Genomic DNA, 23,586 nt, shown 5'->3' on the forward strand with positions numbered 1-23,586 from the left:
AGATATAGAGCAAAGTTACGATAGATACAGAGAAGCTCTAATATCAATGAAATTATTGTCATATTTACTTATAATCATGGAAGTTAAGCGAGCACACTCTTAGATAGTTTTAGCCCCCTAGTCATAAAGGATAGTCTGCGAGATCCGAACACTATCCTTTAAACTAAGCATTATTATAAAACTTGTTTATCCACAGATAGTGATAAGATGAAGATGTAGATAATATTTAAGTTTTTTGGTTGCCTGCTTGAATTCCTGAGCCTATCAGAACAAAGGGGTGAAACTACTGGTTTATAAGTATTTACAATGCTATGCATTGTATTTTTCGTACCAGATGGGTACAAAGCATGCGTGTGCATGTCTCGTGGAGCGTGTGCCCAGATCTTGACGGCTAGGTGCGCTGGACAATTTCACGTTACAATTACAATGGCGAACAAGCCGCGGGTGGGTAATTAGATAATTATTACCGTGTTCTTGATGAGCGAGGAGATGCGAAACCTCGGGCCTTTATTTAACCTCGAATACTCGGGCTTTTATTTCCTGTTCGAACAGCTTTCATTGTTTTCCTAATTCTAAATTCAGTCGTCTCGCGTCCCGTTGGCCACTGGACACGAGACGACTGGCGACACGACGAATGTATGAGAATATACTAAGCAATCCACGAGTAGGTTGAGATCGCTTGCGCTACTAAGCGATAAAGCCGCTTTTTGTACTCTAACTACTTCTTTAAGTTATTGCGGTTCGTGGTGATATAGAGTATAAATTAATAAATTATGTTGTTTAGTTACTTTATGTTGTTTACTTAATGTAAGACATTATCAAGACTGGGATCCACAGCACATTTAGCTCGACCACCAAGCTATGCAAGTATGACACTCGTACAGATATTGTAATGATAACATAATTTGCCTCGTTTGCCTAGAGATCCGGGACATAGGTATTACACAGTATATATGTATATTTTATCATGATTACTCTGTTCTTCATAACGTGCTACGCGTACGTACGCGTGAATTGGAACGTAAGATAGGGCTGTCAAAAGTTTAAAAAGTAATTAAAAAAATACCCCATTTTTAATATTAAAAATAAAACTAGGCAATTTTAGGATCTTAAAACTTTTTAATTGTCTGTGGTCCGGGCTTAAGGCAATTGCGCTAATAACTGCAAATCACAATGGGAGTTGGTGATAACAAAAAAGAAGACCCAGCTAAGTATGTCGTGGGCTTCTTCTTAGACCAGAGCGCGTTTGGAACCTAAGCATTAGTTTTAAGTTTACGAAAATGGTTATCGCCATCATCTCACTAATGTTACCGAGTCTGCCTTTGTGTGTAAGTTTCGTTAAAGAAAAAAGGTATATTCGTTCATAGTTGTCAAAGTTATGCATAATCTGTGGTCGATAAAAATGGGAGTAGGAATTCAAAATAACGGGAACCTAGGTCAAATGGGAAGGTCATAGAATATGGGGTCAAATAAGAGGTACAGAAGAGTACCGACAGAAGACGTCAAGAGAAGATTGAAGATGTTATCTCGATATAGTTATGTAGTATATAAAGAGTTCTTTAAGTTCAAATAGATTGATGTTTGAGTTTATAATGTAAATGTTTCTTGTTTTAGTATCTCTAATTATGTGCTGAAGTTAGATATACGAAAAAGATTAAACGCTGTAGGATATGAACATGGGCTTTCTTTTACAACCATCTACGCATTTCTCGCATACATCATCACCATTAATGCACGCATCAAAAGTGCCATTTATGAGCGTTTTTGAATAAAGATATTTTAGACTATGACTTTGTTTTTAGCGTAATGATTTAATATGTAACACTGTATTAAAGCGTGAAACCCCTTACGTTACGTTATTGTACGACATGCTATAATTTCAAATGTTGGACTATCAATACGGAATACCGTCTCTTTTTGAATGTTTCTATTAATTTGTAATTAAAAGAAGAGCTTGCTTACTTTTAGGTGAAGTTCTGAGTGTTCAAACAGCCAGGCTGATCCTGGCTGTTTGAACACTCAGAACTCATAGTATCCATCATTCCATGTCGGCATTATATTTCACGAGACGGAGAGAATTTAACGTTAAGATTTTTAGTTGCAATTTTAATTGGATGTCTCGTACCTACGTAATTATTTATTTACACTGCTGTCCAAAGTCCAAACGACAGCGTCATAATGAGGGCTTTAGACGGAAACATTTCAACGCTCAATTATTGGAGCGCATTAGAAAATCCGTTTTTTACGTGGAGCGCTTCCGAGAAAAAGTGGGGAATGGCCGCTGAGATCGGCTAATTGCATTTTACACATTCTTGTGGAGCGAGATTGGCCCGCTCGTAATCTGAGGCTACTAAAATGTTCAAACTAATAAAAACAGATTTAAAGTTTACATTAAATTTAAATATTCAGGGCTTTATGTCTTGCAAGTTTCTAAACCACGCGGTTCGTTGATATCTCAGTCAGTCAGAACTTTGAAATATTTTTTTTAACCGACACTGTCTTCTGACCTTAATTTTTTTTTATTCCACTACAATTAGCCCTTGGCTTCAACCTCAAATGGTAAGTGATGATGCACTCTCAGATGGTAGCGGGATTACCTATTAGGGAATATGGTAGTTTATACGCGACATCGCACTAAATCGCTTAGCGGCACGTCTTTGTCGGTAGGGTGGTAACTAGCCACGGCTAAAGCCTCCCACCAGACCAGACCAGAGAAAATTCAGAAATTATAAATTCCCATATTGCACCTGCCGGGTATCGAACCCGATACCTCCTACTTAAATTCACAGCGCTCGCCGCTGCGCCAGGCACGTACTCAGGTACTTAAATAATTGTCCACCTTCGTGTCTCAGTGACTACGGTAAATCCAGGTTATTATCATGCGTCATAAATGTAACAACAACCTGTCCATGTTTGGACAGCCGGTTGGCGCAGTCGGCAGCGACCCTGCTTTCTGCGTCCAAGACCGTGGGTTCGATTCCCACAGGTGGAAAATAATGTTTGTGTGATGAACATGAATGTTTTTTAAGTATACTATATTCTTAAAAAACAGCTAATCAGAACCCATAACACAAGCTACGTTTACTTTGGGGCTAGATGGCGATGTGTGTATTGTCGTATATTTATTTATTTATTTTCACAATAAAAATCCTGCGAACCCCCATTGCAGCAGTATAGTAGGATTAAGCTCACTCTTAAGCGAAGAGGCTTATGCCCATCATTAGGTATATAAGTATATTAGTATTCAGATACTTCAACGTGATCAGCACTCCAATCAACCACCCCTAGAAATGTCTACCATATTTCTCCTGCAGTTTTATGGCTGTCATTTATCACTGTGAGTAACTTGGAGCAATAATAACAACTAATCAACGCTTGATTAACGTTGATGGATCAAGTAATATGGACGACGCGACGCACGATTATAATACAAAAATACAACAAAAAGTTAAGAAGTCTATCAATATTCCACGGCTGGGCAAAGGAATCGTCTCTAATAGGATGATGCCTTTATGATTAAAGGATATGAGTGATACACAAAGCTTCTTTAAGGGGTTTATGTACAGCACACATACGTTATATTATTGACATTGACATAATTTATGTGTATGATGCGTATAGGCGAGAGTTGAAGCAAATATTTTATTTACTAAAAAAACGTGTGTGTACACTCGTTAGAAGTTATATTTCTTTGGCGTAACCAGATAAACTTCATTTCAAAATTTTTACCTTTCACCTTATTCTACGTTTGTAGAAAAGGCGACACTAATAACAGAAAAAAAGGTATTTAATACATTGAAAGTTTTATTATAACGCATTATCTAGTTAAATAAAGTTTATTTAAATATCACAAAAAAACTATTCTCTATATATAAAAGAAATGGCCATAACAAACGTGATTAAATTTGAAATACTAATAGACTCATTATCGGACAACTAAGTTTCCCCCAACATTAAAATTTGAGATTTTTTTATAATTGAATCAATTAAATCACCGGAATGAGCCCGCAGATTTTGAAAGTGTAGACAAACCTAATAGCTAACTTCAGGGTGTTGGTTTTTTGTGACGGTGTGCGCGCGCATCGTGAATGATGTTTTCGTTGGTACCCTCACTAGGTTATCCTGAATTTTAAAGCAGATAGTAATATACTAAATTATTGGGTTAAAGTATTAAACAAAATAATTATTATTGTCAATACTTGAGGGCTGGGGGAGGGAGGAGTCGATTGGACTCGTTTAGACCGTATTCGTCTGAGGTAACCGTGGTATGCCGTATGATCTACGGAAATTGGGGACCAAGCACGGTCCACAATCAGTGCTGCTCATAAGTACTACATCTTATTCAAATTGACAAAAAACTCGAAGCGTAAGATACATACACAACTGATTCATACTTTATTTCATTACTTTTACTTTAGTTGTATTATTTTTTAACACAGACTCGCAAGCCAGTTTATTTATTATATTTATATATATATAAAAGATAAATGCCTTCACAAATTTGGATGTCTGAAGTATAGTTAGAATCCTCGCATCACCAAGAGTGACACTGGCTATATTTTGTTTCGAAAATATCAATACGGCTTTTTGTTTAGTGCCATTTTCTGAACAAGAAATTCCAGTGTTCGGCATTTGGGGTTTTTTTTTCTTACAATTTTCCAATCCATAGTACCTAATTCTTTTATTTTTCGATCTTAGGACATGACAATCTGTATCTGTTTACAACAATAAGAAAATGGCTTATTTTTGTTAACATAAACTGTCTCATGAGACTGGTCAAAGCAACTTCTGAGTGAAGTAAGCATTTCTGGCAAAAATAATACTCTACCTATTTTCAATTTACTTCCGATTGATGTGGCTAAACCGTCCCACCGATTTATAAAATGACCAATAATACATACCATACCAAGTGTAATTATACCATGCAAGGATGACCAACGTTTATCACAAAGGGCGTATCAACAAATCAATTTTATTGATTGTAAACATTGCAGAGGTAGGCACGATCTCGATAAACCATAAAAAAGCCATTTATTACCATGATCAATAAAAAATAATAACATGTATTGCCCTCTTGCTGTGGAAAGCAAAAATATTCAACTATATTCAGTTATTTCTTTCTTTCGGTTATTTTCAGATAATACTGCATCTAGGGCGAAGCGGAAGTGGCAGTGGGCGCGCAGATATCTCTGAGGATTGACGTTGGGGTCCCTAGATACATCATCTTTGGCCCATAAGTTGCTCACACCCACATGGTAGGTATATTCGGCATGAAACAAGTCGCTCATACAAGCAGTACAAAACCTTAGCGAGTCGGACGTTCAGCAATGCTTTGGTCAAGGGTAACCTGGAAGCGATTGCGCCAATGGGTCAGTTAGGTATCTCATTTTGAACCTATTGGTCCTTTTGGGTCCAAAACTTGGGTTTACGATCTTGTCCTATTCAAAATTCATTTATTTCAAGTTGGCCTAATATAAGTATACTTTCGAAACGTCAAGTATGTATGTCTGTTTGTAGTGACTCTACCACCGGTTCGGAAGGCAGATTCTACCGAGAAGACGCCGGCATGAAACTCACTCTTAGGAATACGGAAAAAAGTTCAGAACTCCTCAACGAAAAATAGAAAACCACTAGTCTAAACTATTATCGTAGCAGCTAATCCTCATACTCAACTGCTGGATACAGGTTTCCACCCTCAAAAATCAACTTACCAAAAAACTGCGTAACAAACCAGAGTTACTTATCTATGACTATGAAGTCGATTTCGTAATTTTTAAATCCCATTGTTATTAGATTTAGCGTGACTACCAAGACTATCTCTAAACCAAAATAAAAATCAGCTTGTTGCGTACTAAATAGCTTGTTGCGTAATCTCCACAAGAACACAGTTATGTAAATAGGTACGTTTAATTTTGTAAATATCAATAGGTGCAAGAAGTCCGTCGCCCACAAGTCAATTCGAATCGCGTGAACTCTTGGCTAATGATCTAATCATGTCAAGTGCGCCGCAACTCGCAACGTGAGTTAATTGAACCAAACGAAAAGTGATTGCCAAACTTTCCCACGCACTTACCAACAAGTTAGATTATTTACTTAAGAAAATTAAAGACCACAGGGATTTGGTACTCCATAGCTGCGAGCAACATGACGGAAAAAAACCACACTTAAACTTGTTTTTAATCTTTGGAATCGATACTGTCAGACTCTTCATTTCACATCCAATTTCAGATTCAAGATGAAGATGTAGTTCACAATAAGACCCTTTTAGCTCACCCTTAGAGCTAATTACATCCAATTTTTTTATTTTTTATTTCATTTTAATGCTGTAAATGAGTTTTTTAACCACGTTACCATTTATCGCAATGAATGAATTCGAATGAAGCGTGAGGCAGCACCAGTTGGAGGAGACCAGGCGAGCGAAGAGAGAGCGAAGGAGGCTGAATTAGTTTGGAAATAAGTACCTACCATACATATTGTTTTACTACCTAAGCAGATGGCCATGCTGATGGAAAGTGGAAAATAATCGCCTTTTAACAGAAAAAGACCTCGCCGATAACTGTAGCGCAATGTGTAATTGCCGTACCTACCACCGTATTAAAAATTTAAGACTAGATCGCAAAAGTGGTTATCGAGCAATGTATATTATTCAATTGATGAATTTCTGCAATTTAAGCTTCAAAACTAGATTGTTTAATTAAACAAATTTCGTATATCGGGGTTGCCTGACTGGATATTATATCTTTTGTTAAGAACATTTTATCTCATTCTTACCAATAAATACATTCAATTTCTTTTCATGCGAGGAAAAGTTCTACAAAGTGGCGCTCTGTGTTCATCATTCTGAGGCCACGCCCTCCAGACCGGATCACATCAATGATATGCAATGCCGCTTCTCGGCAGAAATAAGCATAGCGGAAGAACTTCTCTACTACTTAAATCTACATAGTAGTAATAGCACTACTTACGAGGGATGCAGACCGCTGCTGCTTATTGAGGTCATGTTGGATGCGCCCGCGGTCCTCACCCGCGTCCGAGAACTGCCCCGACTTGCGCGAGCTGCCAAAACAAAGTATAGCTGATTAAAAAAAAAGAAATTTCCATGCAGGGATTTACCGTAGCCACCTTCCGCCTCCATAGTATAAAAAAAGAATTATATCGTTATTACTTATTTTAATTTTTTTTACTGACAGAATAGATTAATAATAACTATCTATAGTTTTGTAAACATATATACTTGTAATATATCCTTACATGTTTGTTCAAGATGAAAGTAAGTATATAAAAACTTCAATGCTGGCAATTTCATAAAAAACTAAATCTGACCCAAAATGAGTGTTTCGACTTAATGCAAGGTGTCTTTTCAAGATTTTATCCGATCTTGGGGGAATTAAAATACGTAAAAATACAAGTAGTTAGCATATGTACCTGCCGCGATCGACAAATTCATGTTGCTGAATATCAGTTGTTTTAGTATAACGTATGCTACCGAGGGCGCATCGTTTGATTGCGATTATTTGAAACGCATCAGAATTAAGAAAATAATAATACTACACCCCTAATCGGAGAGAACCGGACTTCCTACCGTTCTTATGCTTATTTTTCAGTCTTTCTTCGGTAAGGTCTTTCCACGGCCGAAGCCTCCCACCGGTCGAAAATAAATAAATAAATAAATATACTTCGACAATACACACATCGCCATCTAGCCCCAAAGTAAGCGTAGCTTGTGTTATGGGTACTAAGATAGCTGTTGAATATATTACAAATAAATACTTATAATATACAGATAAACACCCAGACACTGAAAAACAATCATGTTCATCACACAAACATTTTCCAGTTGTGGGAATCGAACCTACGGCCTAGGACTCAGAAAGCAGGGTCGCTGCCCACTGCGTCAGTCGGCCGTCGAAAATAAAGGGCAAGTTGCCGTTACAGACACATGAGGATTAATGGACACAGGGTGGCACGTTGCAGGACGTATTTCTGTCAAAAGCACGTTTTAATAGACTCACTTAGCTACTAGCAAAGTAAAACAACCTAGATACTGTAAACCTTGAAACACTGCCTTAGTTACTTTTCACAACAATATTGAATGGATGATTGAATTACATTAGTAGGTAAATGTTGGATTACAAAACTGGTCTGTTATCTACCTAAACAAGCAACCTTCAAGTGAGAGCAATACTTCAATAATAGTTTTGAAGTTATACTTCTTTTGGCGTATTAGGGAAAAATGATGAGAGTAAATTTTTACGATGCGCGCGCACACCTTCACAAAAACCGACACCCTGAAGTTAGCTATAGACAACATTTTAGTTTTACAAAAAAGGTTTGACAGTGTACACTTTCAATTGTACAAACTCTGCGGGCTCATTCCGGTGATTTGATTGATTATATTGTACAAAAGTCTCAAATTTTAATGCTGAGTGAAACTTGGTTGTCCGATCATGAGATAATGAGGTTTAACAAAAATTTCAATGTATTAAATACCTTTTTCCTATTGTTAGTGTCGTTGTTTCTACAAACGTAGTATAAAGCGAAAGATAAAATTTTTGAAAAGATTTTTATCTTTTTACGCCAAAGAAGTCCGAACTTCTAACGCGTGTACACATACGTTTTTTTATTTTTCTGTGTTTAAATGATTTTTCTCCGTACGCCTTTACAATCTGTATATGATTTTTTTTAAGGTTATATATAACAGCTGTAAGTGAAAAGCCATCCCCTCAACCTGCTAAAGCGCGGGAACAAAGTATAGGAGAAGCCTGTGACGCCTATTCCATTTTGTGCAAATACATTATACAAACTAACTCTTTTAAGAATCCGGCTGTTTATATTATTTTTAGATAAACATTGTTTTTATCGCTATCTCGAAAGACGCGACGGGTGGTTAAAGAGTAAAAAGTAAAACATGGAATGTGATAACCGCTGACGTAGGTAACCGCCGTATTCTTCGGATCGTGGGATTTAACGATAAGCGCCTTGAGACTTGCGTGGGCACCCAATGCACTCTTGGGAAGGTTTAAACATCGTGTTGTACAACTGGTAGATTGTAGTAGAAAGCGGGATTGACTGTGTCTGTGTGTGCAATCTCGACTAAAGGCTGAATGTGGTAAGCGATGATGCAGTTGGTAACGGCCTTACCTGTTTGGGGTAAAGCAGGTATATTAAATCCATACCCTTTCGACTTATACACGACAAATTACTGAAACGGTCAATCGCTTAGTAAATCAAAATTAAAATTAAATTATTGGTAAAATAATTAATAGTATTGTGAATCCTGAAGTAAGTTTTAAAATAAAACCCGTGTCTCAGGATCCCCGCTCAACTCCGTGTACAATACAATATATTATATAGTGGCATGAATTTCCCGGAAGGGTGTACACTAGTCACGACCGAAGCCTTCCACCAGACCAGACCGGAGAAAATTCCTAAAAAAAATCCAAATTCCCACCCACCAGGAATCGAATCCTGCCGGGATCTGCCATTTACAAGATCACAAAGTTTACCACCGCACCAGGAAGGTCGTCGAAGACTCATGGGAATTAAAAAAAATACTATGCTGTGCATGGCTGCAGAGATAAACAAAATCGAAACGGATAGAAATGGATATAGGTAGAATATTTTTTATCCGGGGAAACATTTTTTACTTATTGTCGTAGTATATTTAAAAAAAATATATTTTATTTAGTTAATCTATCTTCGTTTGGTTTTTCTTTTTAAAAATTATTCGTTGTAATTAGGAGCTTTAGCTTTAATTTCCAGTCAACTAGCAACCAAACTGACTGTCCAGTTGCCGGGATATTTAATATATGTCCATTTTGTTTATCTAAATGTATACGTAAATAAAAAGTACTTGTAGTTATAGGAATAGGCAGTGGCGTGCATAGAGGGTATGCACAGTGTATGCAGATGATATATAATCTTACAATGTGTATCAACTCGTACTGGAGATATTCTTCCTCTTATAGCATCTGCATCTGCACGGAGTGTGCATACCCTCTATGCACGCCACTGGGGAATAGGTATCAATTGGTGACCTGAGCGGCCTGCTAAGCTTCTGGAGTGAGCTCGGCTAGCTGGAATGGCCCAGCGGGGAGCCGCACTAGTGGCACTACGTACAACGGAAGTTCCGGCAGACCAAGTACGGTGATACACTCAGGAGATGAAGAAGAAGAAGGAATAGGTATACGGAGACCTACCTGCCAAGCTTGCGGTGCGCGCGTCGCCCGCCGCTGATCATGGAGAGCGTACTCATCACCGCGGACATGGCGACCCCCCGCGCCGCACATCAGACCTACGACAAACCAACAAATCTGTGAAATGGCGCCACATGACCTGGCTCTAAACCGACCTTAGCGCCACTCTCAACAAGAGGAAGCCTTAACATTTCCTTCACGACCATGACGATCAGATTACTACTGATAACTATTGATAAATTCTTAATTTATTTTCTGTTCCAGTCTTGATGACAGACAGCGACAGCCAATACAGCGTGCGTGCGAGCGTGTGTGTGTGTCTGTGTGTGTGTGTGTGTGTGCGTGGTTGTGTGTGTGCGTGTGTGTGTGTGTGTGTGTGAGGGTTGATATGCTGGTATGATAATATGTAATGATGATGGAAAACAAAATCTATTTTAAAATTGTTTAAATTATTGCAGCAGCTTCTGAATTGATTATGTTTCTACTTTGCAAAATGTAATTTAAGATGTAAATCAAACTGAAAGTGCATCGTGTTGTAATCAATCATTCGAAACATCTAACACCTGCAACTTTTTGTTCCCTCGCTCATATCGAACACGCAAAAAATAGATTGTCATCAATTGGACAATAAGGCTGGCCGTTCATTGTTTCAACGCGAAGCAGTCAGCTCAGCTCTCATCTCCTGCAAGATATTTTGAAGGGCGATTTGCGCTGTGGGTAGCGACCGCTTTTTCTGAGTCAGAAAACAGAGTCGCAATCCACAGCTGGAAAATTGTGTAATAAACATGTTTTTTTTTCTGTGTATTGGTGTTTCTTTGTATATTATTCATATCAACAGTCATCTTAGTATCCATAACACAAGTTGTGCATACTTTGGGGTTAGATGGCGATGTGTGTATTGTCGAAGTATATCATAAATAATATATAATTTAATAAGATATTAGCTGTTACCTTAACTAATAGTTAATTTCACATAATGCAATTTATTTACTTTTTCAAATACTTATATTATTTTTTTAATATATATTTATACAAAAATAACCTAAAATAACATATGTAGTGAAATAAAATTTAAAACTGCAACACCGAAGCGAGGCATAGTGTGCCCAAGATGGAAGCATTGCCAAACTAGAATAAGTTTGCCAAGGTAACTGCCAGCTCTAGGGTCATCGGTACACTCGTTAATAATTTTTAACAATTAAAAAGAGCTCAACCCCCGGCCCTCACGGTCCCAAAGTCTCCACTCCAAGAGTCACAAAAATTAAATTGCTGTCAATTTTAAATGTTAAGAGTGGTAACAGTTTTTTTACAGGAGGGCGCGCAGCTCATGTTCCTACAGTCGATATGCAAGCAGCCTTCTTAAAAACACAAAAAATGGATTGCCGTCGTCAATTGGACACAAAAATGCAAGGTTTTTTTCTGCTTGCATCAGTCAGAACTGCTCTTGTAACATAATATCTGATTACGAGTTAACATACCTTAGCGACCTTGTCACGTTATACTGCAGGTCTTGTTACATTGTTTATAGGGTTCCGTACCTTTATTATTTGTCATATTAACGTCCCAAGGCTCGTTGTAGGCATATTAATTCAAAGCAGGTTGGCGGGCTACCTTTACATACACGCTTGATTGTAGTCACCACCTTATTGTAGGTAAGTGGTGATACAATCTAAAATGGAAACTGGCTGACCTTGAAGGGGCTGAGAAACCTATGCAGAGTAGATGCTCTTAAGTTTATGTAAGCGTACGCGAGATCGTACCGGAACGCTGAGGTGATCTGAGATTTAGCTTTGCTGGTTATTTGTAACCCACCGGGCCTGACCTGATCCAGTTCAGGTAGGTGTAATGTAAATTCCAAAATTGAGCCAACCTGGAATCGAACGGGGACGACCCACTTATAAGGCAGGTGTAAACAGCGACAGAGTTATCTATTACATATCTAAAATATTATATACTATCTACTTACCTATTTATAAGTCGAAATAGTTTTAGCATCTAAGAAAATTAAAATGTTATATTTTAAGACAGTTGATCCCGTCAACAAACTGTTCTTCAGTTTGACGGAATGTTTGTAAAACATCTTACTGTAGAATAAAAATAAAAATAAACAAAAGTTAAAGGCCATCTCGGCTAAAACTGTGTACCAAAATTCCGAACACGTCTGTATTTAAAAAAATGCCTAATTCGCCAAGCTGTCTGTCGATTTTGTTTCACAAGTAAAAGATAACAATAGTCAATAAGGGAACTTTGAAATTTATAATTACTTTGCGAAATACGCCACCTCCTATAAATACCTACGTATCTATTCTTTTGTAATACGGTCACAATGAGTGATTCTGTGCGAACGCAAAGTTGCGGGTGCCTTATCGGCCATGTTTTGGAGATACCCACATCATTTATTGATGGAAGGGTGTACATTAGCCGGAAGGGCATTCCAGTTCTTTGCGGTGCGTAACCGAAATGAGGGCAGCGCTTCGTATTCCACTTAGCTTCAACCACGTCTCGGTGTAGATGCCTTGCGAAGCATCACGGTTTGGTGTTTAATATATGTGTGAAATTATAAGCAACAAAAAGTCCTTATTCCGCATACCTTAGTCGATTATTAAGTTACATCGCTTCTTTACCTACTATCTTCACTAAAACTAAACAGTTTGATTCGACTTCGCATTTCGCAACCTACGGATATCGAAGATTCTGAGGATAGATTTTTAATAATTTATATGTATACCTACCTAATAATAAATTAAATAACAATTAATATTAGATCAATATGATTTATCTGTAAGTGAATATGTAAAATAAACGATTCTTCAACCTGATGTAGGACTGCGATATAATACTGCGATTCACTATTCTTCCACATAGTAAGTAAATAAATAAATTAGTAGACAGGGATTCAGCAAGACCAAGTCAGTGCGTCTATAGCAGCAATTTTGCAGCAGCCATTATTATGGTCGCAGATAGGAAATATGAACACGCGTGCATCATAATAGGCAGTTTTAACGGCACACGCTGAAACAACGCTGTATAAGCCATTACATCATTACCTCGGACCCGCCGGCTAGGATTGCGATACCGGTAAATTACTGGTTCCTCGTTTACGGTTCATAAGAAGCCTTCGCGTCGGATAATCTAGTTGATAAACTAAATGCCAGCTATTTCAAAGAACAATTTAAAATATTAGTAGTGGAGCTTTTTGCGACAGAGCTTAATTCGGGCGCATAGCAGCATTGTTGCAATGCTGTGTTCCGTTCATGAAGGGCGTTGTGGCCTACAACTACGACGTTAACACCTACACTGTGTTGATGGACACGCGACTTGTTGGATTTAAGTTTACATGAAAAGATATACAGGAACTAGACTCCCTCACTTGAGGCGTAATAAGTGAATGCAAACATGCCAGGTAAAATAAGGCGTGCCCGCTGAGCATAAAAAAAAAAGTTGCCTACCTATCATATTTCTGGCTTAAGACTACTTTGATTGCCTAGCGCGCTTGGCTAACATTAGATGCTTCAAATGCCGTGGTGATTACTGATTGAAGCTCCGATAAGTGTTGTGTGACCCTTATTCCGCATACCGGATAAGTTCCTTGGATGCCCTGCCCTGCCTATCGTTTTAAAACGCCTTAAAAATACAGTTGAAATTCTGTTCAAATAAAAATATAACGAGTTAAGAGTCAAATGTTATACAGAATTACAAATAAACAAACTTCTGACCACGATAGATTACAGCGGTTTAACTACGGCCCGTTAGAGATTGCTTAAGCAAACTAATTAAAAAAAAAAAAAAAAAAAACTAATGGACCGAAGTGATATTGTCGAAATATGTCCACTGTGTTATCAGAAGTCCATTAAAACTGTCACATTAAAGAATTAAAAATATCCGAAGTAAGATTAGGTGGAGATTAGGGTCGTTGCTCACCGCCTCACAACTGGCGCGAGGGTAGGTAGTACGCCTTGTTGACAGTTTCCTGTCGAATTTAAAAGCTTCCTGTTTATATCGATACGATAGGTACTTAGGTATCTTTATCCATACTTATACATAAATTGTTTTGGTTCGGTTGTTTGTTACGTACGGTCGACTCGCTCACTCACTTGATTGACTGAATGGATCTTGATTAAAGGAACTAGATGGATAATTTGTATATCGGGAATCATTCGATGGGATTTAAAATAACGCTGTCGAGAATTGAAAAGAAATAGTAATCCCACAAACTTAAAAATATAAAAGTAATCTCCGTTACTTATTAGTTTTATATCTGTATTTTTTTTAATATTTCTGTAGTTTTTTTATATAGTAATAAATAAGTTATAAATAATTAATTGATGGTGTGTGAAAAAGCATCGCCTCAAAACAGAGCAAACAGCCCAACCAGATGCGCAGTCGTTAAACCTCATGTGCCTGTAGTTACACCAGCAGCCACACTCTTCAGACCGGAACCCAGCGTTGCTACTTGGCGAAATAAATAAGCATAGCTAGTATTTTTCAGGCCGAGGTCTGTCATAAAAAGCACTACTGCTACAAAAAAAGTACAATTCATTAATTTCACTCATTCAATATGAGAACTAAACCAAACACGGTCTTATTTTACTACCAACCCTTCCTTATAGTTTTTTTTTATTTCTTGTGATTGAACTAGTTAAATCGTTATTTTGATAATCCACACTTTATATTTAAAAATATGTCTGTTTGTTTATTGGTTCCTTAGTCTGCGGACTTTTTATTACAAGCATGTCACAATTAAGTAATTGTAAAAAGGTAGACCGTAGTTTTTAGAATACCTGCCAACACAAATACTTTCGCTACAGTTAGTCCGTGTACGGTTAACAGCTGCTCCGTCACTGGCCTTTTCCTGTCTGTCACGTCCGAGTTTCAAAGTGATTATTTAAAGTGACAGTCACAAGGCATTTCTCTGGTCAACTGGCGATCGTTAGTCGGGCGGTTACCCGTAGAAACACAGATTAGCAATGGAAGTCGCCGCCGCCGGCGCGGGGCCATAAATTAATAGAACATGCATTATTGATGTGCCACCCATTGATATGGCAAGCTGAAGAACCCAAGATACTATGTTTGCCGCACTAATTAATAGCGCGGTATAAAAAAAAAGATGCATTAGTTCGACGGCTTTGATCTCGTGGTTAATGCCGACATCCTTCATTTTGACAGCGTCCTGACAGTATATGTTCACTTACTAATGAGGCTAGTAAAAGCCCCGCATTTGATAGCTTTAGCGAGTCGGACTTATTGTCTGCATGGCTATCCTTACTCTGTGCAGATTATACTTAGGAAATGTACTGAGATTCCCTATTTTCTTGTCAAAGATACTGGATTACAATGCAGTGCAGCTGCATATAATATCTTGATGAGCCTGCTCGACGTCATACGTTCGTTTCCTTACGTCCATAGTTACTATTTTTGTATGTTTGTTCATATATTGGTTGTATGTTTTGTTTGTTGTTTTATTGTTTATAAAACTATAAAAGAACACACTCCTTTGGTGGTCCTATTGCCACCAAGTCTGATGGGATGATGATCTGATGGGGGAATCTAATGGAATTCAAGAAAAAATTCAAAATTAAATACCTAGTCATGTAGCTATAGTAGGTTGACAGCCTCAATTCTCATTTCTTTTTTAAATAAAACTTTGTGTTATTTCATTTTAACACTGTGCATGTAGTCTTCAAGCGTTGGCTTATATAAACTCGAGCCCTGTTTATTGACTATCTTTGAGTTATGCATTAATGGCCAATTCACAAACATGGTTGTGACGTGAAGTCTGATGTGCCCGCCAGTACAAGCTGCATGGCTCCAGGCCCCTTGCGGGAGACGGCGTGGGCATCCCAAAGCCGGCGGTTACCCGTCTGTTGGCGAGTCGACATAAATTATTGATATTTCTCGTTTACGGCGTCATTCATTCGCTTGGAAAACCGGAAGGTTCTACTGTGTCTACCTATGAATTAAAGCATTCTGCTTCGAGCTCCACCACCATGTGTGTGAGCGGCATTCTCCGGCACACTTGTTTTTTCTTTAATTTAAGCCAGACTTGATCTTTTAGTTACGCATGATATCATTTCGGCACTATTGGACAAGTTAATTCGCATATGTTCGCATTCGTTTACAACTTTTTTAATCGTTATAGTATATCTCAAAAACGGTGGCTCTTAGGAAAAAAAGTATCTACATTTTGTGGATCGATGGGGACTTTTCACATTTCCTTTATAATAGTGTATTGAACAATCCTACCTATATTCAGCCAAGTTGGAATTTTTGTAACCTTGGATGTCTAAATTCACCGGACTATTTAATAAGAACGCAACGTAAGTTACGTTACCTTTATTTGGAAAGCTTTATGTGGAGTTTTAAAGCTTTATGAAGAGCTTTATGTGTTGGAGGGAACTTTGGTGTCGAGTGAAAATGTCAAAAAGGCTTATAAGGGTTTCAATAAGAAACGTAAAAGTGCAGTGTGTGGTCAAAGGAAAAAAAAAGAATGAGAAATAAAAGAAGACTTAATGAAACTATATCGATGTATAATTACTTAATATAACAAAATGTCGGCTCAATATCACTCTATCCTATGTATTATGATGATTATATAACTGTCAGGCATGGAACAAAACCGTGAACTTCAAACCCGTGCTCCTACCATTCCGCAAGTTAATAGTTAATCGTGACATGACTTAGAGTGCGCCTCGCATGACTGCAGCAAATAATCGCGGTATTCGTGATCACCAACCACAACAGTCTACTGCTCGGCTAATTTCCCCGGGAGGATGATAGCCGTCTCAAACCGGTCGAGACCCGGGTCGGGGCGGCCGACTTTTTTACTTTTATTGTTTCACATAATAACAGCCCGACGCGCGAGTTATCCCATTGAGGGTCCAATCATACTTATTCGCACGTAAGCGGACCTCTGATTTGGGGATTTGATTTTAGCCCAAGGCGCTTACAAAACATTTTAAAACTATTATCATTATTACATAACTATAGTGGTAAGAAGCAGACAGTTTTAGAATACAGTAAAATAAGTAGTGGTTTTGTTAAGAAGTTAATTTATTTATATTGTGTGAATTAATACGTAACTTTCATAGGAAATCATAAGAAACAGATACACTAGATAGCTTGAATAATAATTATAGTATGGTTTTATCAGTAAAATTTGAAGTACAGTTCAACTCAAAATTCAAAATTCATTTATTTGAGGTAGGCCTGGTTTATAAGCACTTTTGAAACGTCAAGTAAGTCTGTTAGCAATGACTCTACCACTGGTTCGGAAGACAGATTCCACTGAGAAGAGCCGACAAGAAACTCAGCAGATTGCTCTTCTCCAGCATCATTTTATAGTTTTATCTTTCGAATTTTTCTGTATTGTGAGAGATGAGAGCTGCGCTTGCTATTAAATGTGTTTAATATATTGTTTAAACTTAGCTAAAGGTAGATCTAATATTACCTTCGGTTATAAAAGCAAATACCCATCCCCACAAAGGATTTCTGTACTTTTCTCAGTCAATGGTCGTAAGAAGTAATACTGGGAATAAAACATTTCAAATCAAGACATTCTAGGCAAGCGAACTTCACCTTAGGCTGTATCGTCACTTTGCATCGTGATTGCAGGTGTTCCAGGGTCTCCAGGTGTGATTGATGCCAAGTAAAAAAAACCTATTTTCTGAAATGGGTGTCAATCGGATGAGGCAAAAATGTTAAGAAGATGTCAGTTTTAGTGCGAAATAGTCTGTAGAAACTCTCAAACTGGGATTGTTTCCACTGGAATTTAATTAGATACGTAGGCAATGAATAATTCATATCGTTAAAAAGAGCACAATTACAATCATCGGTTTGTTGGCGCTAGGCGCTAGCTATGCGCTGCGCAGATCGTTAGATAGCTACTATGAATATTTTCCATTAATGCCCGCTTTCCAATTAAAGTTTCATTTAATACTAAATTCACTTATGCACATTTTGCGCAAATATTAAATTTTAAAAATCTTTATTTCAATAAGGTTCCTTACATGTTCTTTTAAAAAGTTAGTCTATTTGTCGTAACTCTACCACGGGTTCGGAATGCATATTTTACTACGAGGAAACCGACAAGACATAGCGGTTCACATCCCTCCGATACCCCGTAGGTAGGCAAAATGCCCGTGAAATTCACATTGAGGGATTGGACGAAAACTGCAACGTTCTACAACATATTGTTTTTAAAGTGTACATATAAAAGTGGAGCCATTTGCTTCACGATTTCCATGTCATTAAGAAATCATAATTTTTTTAGCAATCTTCCTTTTTTTACAATTTTTTTCTTTTTTTCCATGTAAAATCTAAAGCTGTTTTGGCTAAAGTTATAAGCGTTTACGCCCAAAGTCTATTGTAGACTTCTGCATTCTACTCAGACGATGTGATAATGACACTAATGTATCATCGTCTTCATCCACCCATAACAGGCCACTGCTGGACTAAAGGCGTCTCCCGACGAAAGAGAGTTTTGGTTATTGACCGCAGTAGATGGAAGTAGTAGCACAGAGGACACAGTCGTTTTCCGTTACTTCCCCTTAGTTACTTAGTACGACACCCGGGAAGAGCAGGGGGTAAAACTAATGTTGTTTTTTTAACGGCCCCATAGCGTTTACCGCTCTTGGCTTGATAAGTCGGAGGTCCCGGTTTCAGTTCGGAGTTTTCTCTGGTCTGGCCTGGACATCCGTGCCGAAGTCCATTTTGAAAGGTTCATTTTTTATTCTTATTCTAATCTTAAATTATTTTTATTCAACAACTTAATCTTTCGAGTTTACAGGATCCCAATGCAGTTCTTGACATAATGTTATAGAACTACAAAACTAAAAAACATCTATTTTATAACAGTCATTTGTGGGCCGTTACTGGCCTAGATTACCAAACGCCACTGGACTATCTATTATATTATACTGGACTCGTTAATCGGTAGTAATCATAATATTTGGACAGACGATATCAATCGATGTCTCGGCAAACGGCTCGAGTTAATCGCTCGACGGATTTCTCTCAATAATTTACCGTTATCCTTACCCTGCCTTATTCTCAATGCCCACTTAATAGTGTTTAATACTTGTTTCGTTTTTATGGATACGTAATTAAAAACTGGTACAATTATTACGTTTAAGGGCTTTTAAACGTAACTAAGTACGTAATAAATTTATGTAAATTACGAGTTCGTATTGATTTTAACTACATAATTATGCACTGAAAAAAAGTAAAAAGTTTTTTACCCTACCTCCTCCTGCTGTATTTGTTATACATTTCATATTGTACCTTTACTTGTGTAAACCTGTTGGTGCCTATATTAAATAAACAAATACATCTTATCGGGCGTTAGAGACAACTATGCGCGGATAATCTCTAGGTAAAAAGAAGATCCTTGAAGAATCAAAGTTACCAATACAGCTCAATGAGTAGCGAAGCTAGTGCGGCGCACATAAATCGGATGACTAACAAACTGACACTGGGGTCTCATGATGCTGAAGTAGGGACCCTGCACCGAAAAAAAACAGCGTTGACAGACCCCTAAACAGACGGACTTACAACATTAGGAAGGCCGCAGAGTGCCGCCACGCCGGATACAAGCGGCACAAGACAGTAGAGTTGGAAATCTTAACACGAAAAAACCATACAGCCAGGAGTGATGATGATGAGGAAGAACATATTCGTATACAAAACCACTTTATTTTACGTAGGCTTCTTTTACCGGCGCTTTTAATCGGCAAGTATATGTGTAGTGAATCTACCTTTGGTTACAAGTGAAGAATTCTATCGTGAATTACAACCAAAAATACAGGAGCTCTTCCCAAAATACATTTTCTACAATTCAGCTGCCTCTTCATCAATCTGCATCATCAATATTCTTGTGTACCGATGTATTTAATCTGCGATTGTACCATGCCACTTCGTAATTGAGAAATTCACGAATTATTTAAGAAAAAACTAAATGTTTCTACGATCTGTGATGCCACACGTACCTATAAATACGTTGTAACTTTTCGTAACAATTAATATTAACCTCAAGTCGTAAATTCAAGAGTATAATAGCACAACACAATACAGATCATGTCCAGATGACGTGTTCAGCCCGTGAGTGGAATCGCGCATTTGTTATGGTCCTGCGTCCAAACACAGTAAATAGGTACCTATATTAAAACAGCATGGAAACTACGAAAAAACTTTTAAAGCTAGTACTCCCTCCCAAAATCCTGCGACAATAGCTTAAGGGCCTTGTCTGTAAGTATACCGTTTTCACTTTCATACTGCTTTAGTATATTTACGGTGGTCCAGATCACCACCACGCGTGTTTTTCCTCGGACAACTATCGCACATTTGCTAGAAAGAACAAACTGCACGCGAGGCCATGGACAAGCACCAGAACACGGGTCTGCATGTGTTCGGAATGAATGATCTCTAGTATCTAACAATCGCGCGGTTTATCTTCGACTTAATTCGCACTTGCATCGCCCCATCTGAACGAGGTTTTACGTTAATTTGAATAAATTTTTAATAAAGCACGGGTGGAAGAGGCCATAAAACTCTATCTCAACGTAGCTAATAACGAGTCAGCTCCGTTATTGAAGCTGTTTTGTAATCGAGTAGACAATATACCCAGTGTGTATTTAATAAAGGTACACTAAACCACCCACATATACTAGTTATTAAACGTCATTTAAGTTGGTCGTTTAGAAGGTTTAATTAACACAGATAACAGATTAATAACTCGGCTTTGTTTTAAACTACTAGCAAACCTGGGCAAAAACCGATTACATTTGTGCGACTTTATTTATTTCAAGCGCTTAGACCTACTTTATAAATACTTTTGAGACGTCAAGTCCTTCATAAAGTCTACGTTTTAGTAGTAGTACCATGAGTTTATTGTATTTAGAGCTCGTCCGGGAAAGTACTACCACCATGCTTATTTCTTCCGCTAAGCAGCATTGTTGCATTTTAGTTTTCCGGTCTGAAGGGTGTGGTGGCCGGTGTAATTACAGTCTTAACACTTACGCCTAAGGTTGACGGACCAAAGACGGCACGTTGCAGGACGTGTGCATTTGCATTCTTTGCGAAGTGTTGTTCTGTTAGGATAGTCTCCTACTTACCATCATTAAAATCGATTTGTAGGGACTGTACTAACGGTCCGGAAGCCAGTTTCTATCTTGAAAACAGAGTTGACTGTTTTGTTACCAAACATTCAGAGCGGTGAATTAAACAGGTTTGCGTGGGCGTTTTGCAAATATTAACGTTACCTTTAAAGGTTTTCATTGTAAAGAATAGGGGGATACAAGTAGTATGGGAACACTTCATTCATTAGATGTGATGTATTAGTATAGATTGTACGCGATTAAAGTCGCTTGCAACTACTAGTTTCACATAAACTTACTACGAATTCGTGTTTACAAATTAATTTATTATGTATGTAAATAGACCGACAAAGTTTGTTTGTTTGTTTGTTTATATTATCTTTGATTAGTTTATTAAAGAGTTGGCACCAATATAGGCCATCATTCCCTTGTAATACATAGTCCTACATTAAGACTCAATCAATCAAGTCGATTTAGATTAATTAAGATATTTAAGTCATAGGAACAACGATTAGTTTTGGTCCTAGTAGTTCGACAGCATTGACATCAGTATCACTTTAGTGACATTGATATACCACAGAGAACCAGAGGAGATATCTATAGGAGAGGAGGAGAGAATATAAAATAAAGCCTACGAGCGCCTTATTTCGGAGTACTATATATAAAAACTGTAGTGCTATATTTCTATAATGTTTTTTTTGACAATCTCCTTTGTGGATCTTCCAAGACATTGACATTATAGGTGACATTGGCAAAATACAACGTGCTGGCACACTAGCCAAAAAAGCAAAAGAAGAAGAAGAAAATAAAGCCTAATAGAGCAACCGCCTTGAGAGCTTGTTGTAACTCTTCGAATAGTTACGGCATGGTGCCGAGTTCGAATTTTTAATATCAGAGCTCAGTGCAAGTTTTGAACGTAGGTATGTTGTGAGTTGTGAAGTCAAAAACCAGAAACAATATAGAGTCGTAGGTAACATAGTGTAATCTAAAATCTCGCTAAGCCATTATACTTATTACGCTGCAACGAAGGCTGATAACTTGATCGCTCGTGCAAGTCGCTGCTAGTATGATTTATCGCCTGTTTTACCGGAACGCATCTACTCTGTCAATCAAGAGTTTTTCATCAACGCCACTGGGAAATGAGGCAATATCACACCAATTATCTGGCTGTTGTTTTTATTGCAAAACTGTATCCTTTTGTTCACTTCACTGGCTGGAGTTGTTATCACTGTATAAACAATAATTTTACGTTTTAAGTTAATTTTCTTTTTTACTTCTCCATTAGCTTTATTTATTATTGTTATTATTGTACTTTAAAACAAATATATTTTATGGGATTATTGCCTGAAAATAAAGAAATATTATTATTATTATTATAGATGCGAAAGTTTTTTTGGAGAAGGTTTTTTGTTAACTATCAACCACAACACGGACATCAATGAAAGGCAAAATATCTTAACAATGAGGCTTCACTCGTTTGGGCACAGTATTCAATAAGAATGCGAAACACCTACTTCTTGATTTTTGACTAAAAGACTAAAGAAAAGTTACCAAGTTTGATGGGTATAACTTGAAAAATAACAAACTTTCATACAAACTTTTTAACTTCCCCCTCTTCTTCTTCTAGGGGTGAAATTTGAAAAAAAATCTGTTTTAGAAGGTCTACATCTAGGATGCTTAAAGATAATTGTACCAACATTTTTTATTTCCTGACAAAGCCTTTTATAGTTATAAAAGATTCGATGTTCATACTCTAGTTTTAGTAGTAGAAGCCAAGCAGAATTGTTGTGTAATTACAAGGACACAGATAAACATTGATAGCCCCCTGGCGGTTTGATGTAGGTCTCGTTCCTTGCATGCCCTGCGAATTGTTGTCCTGTATATAAACAGTTTATAAGTTTGTTCCAACTATTATTACTATAAATAAAACATTCGGGGCAGTTTTCGGGGACTGCCGATGGATGTGAAACTAAATCTATGTCCATGTATACAGTAAGCATATAATATAGCTCATGGGAAGTGAGCGCAAACAATGACGCCAGCTTCACGCTCAATATTACAAAATACACTCATGACATATGCACAGTAGGTACCTATACTCAGTGGCGTGCATCAGGGTATGCACAGGGTATGCGGATGATATAAAATGAAGAAAATCTCCAGTACAAGTTATTAATAACTTAAGCATAGGCACTGTAAGAGTTATAAAAAGCCGTCCCTTAAGTATTTATAACTCGTGCTGGAGGTTTTCTTCATTTTGTATCATCTGCATTGGCTATACTGTATACGTAGTGACATCG

General features: G+C 37.6%; 1 protein-coding gene across 1 annotated transcript in view; it reads right to left on the reverse strand.

The window, feature by feature from the left end:
• The window catches only part of LOC120624616, an 82,871-nt gene that overhangs the window by 34,216 nt on the left and 25,069 nt on the right, over positions 1-23,586 (reverse strand). Inside the window, exons 2-3 of the mRNA XM_039891265.1 lie at positions 10,200-10,294; positions 6,966-7,056 (exon numbers count right to left, since the gene is read on the reverse strand). Coding sequence (XP_039747199.1) covers positions 6,966-7,056; positions 10,200-10,267 — 159 coding nt within the window. The 5' untranslated portion in view covers positions 10,268-10,294. The remainder of the gene's footprint in view (positions 1-6,965; positions 7,057-10,199; positions 10,295-23,586) is intronic.

The sequence above is a fragment of the Pararge aegeria genome, chromosome 6 (assembly GCF_905163445.1).
Source record: "Pararge aegeria chromosome 6, ilParAegt1.1, whole genome shotgun sequence".
NCBI lineage: Eukaryota > Metazoa > Arthropoda > Insecta > Lepidoptera > Nymphalidae > Pararge > Pararge aegeria.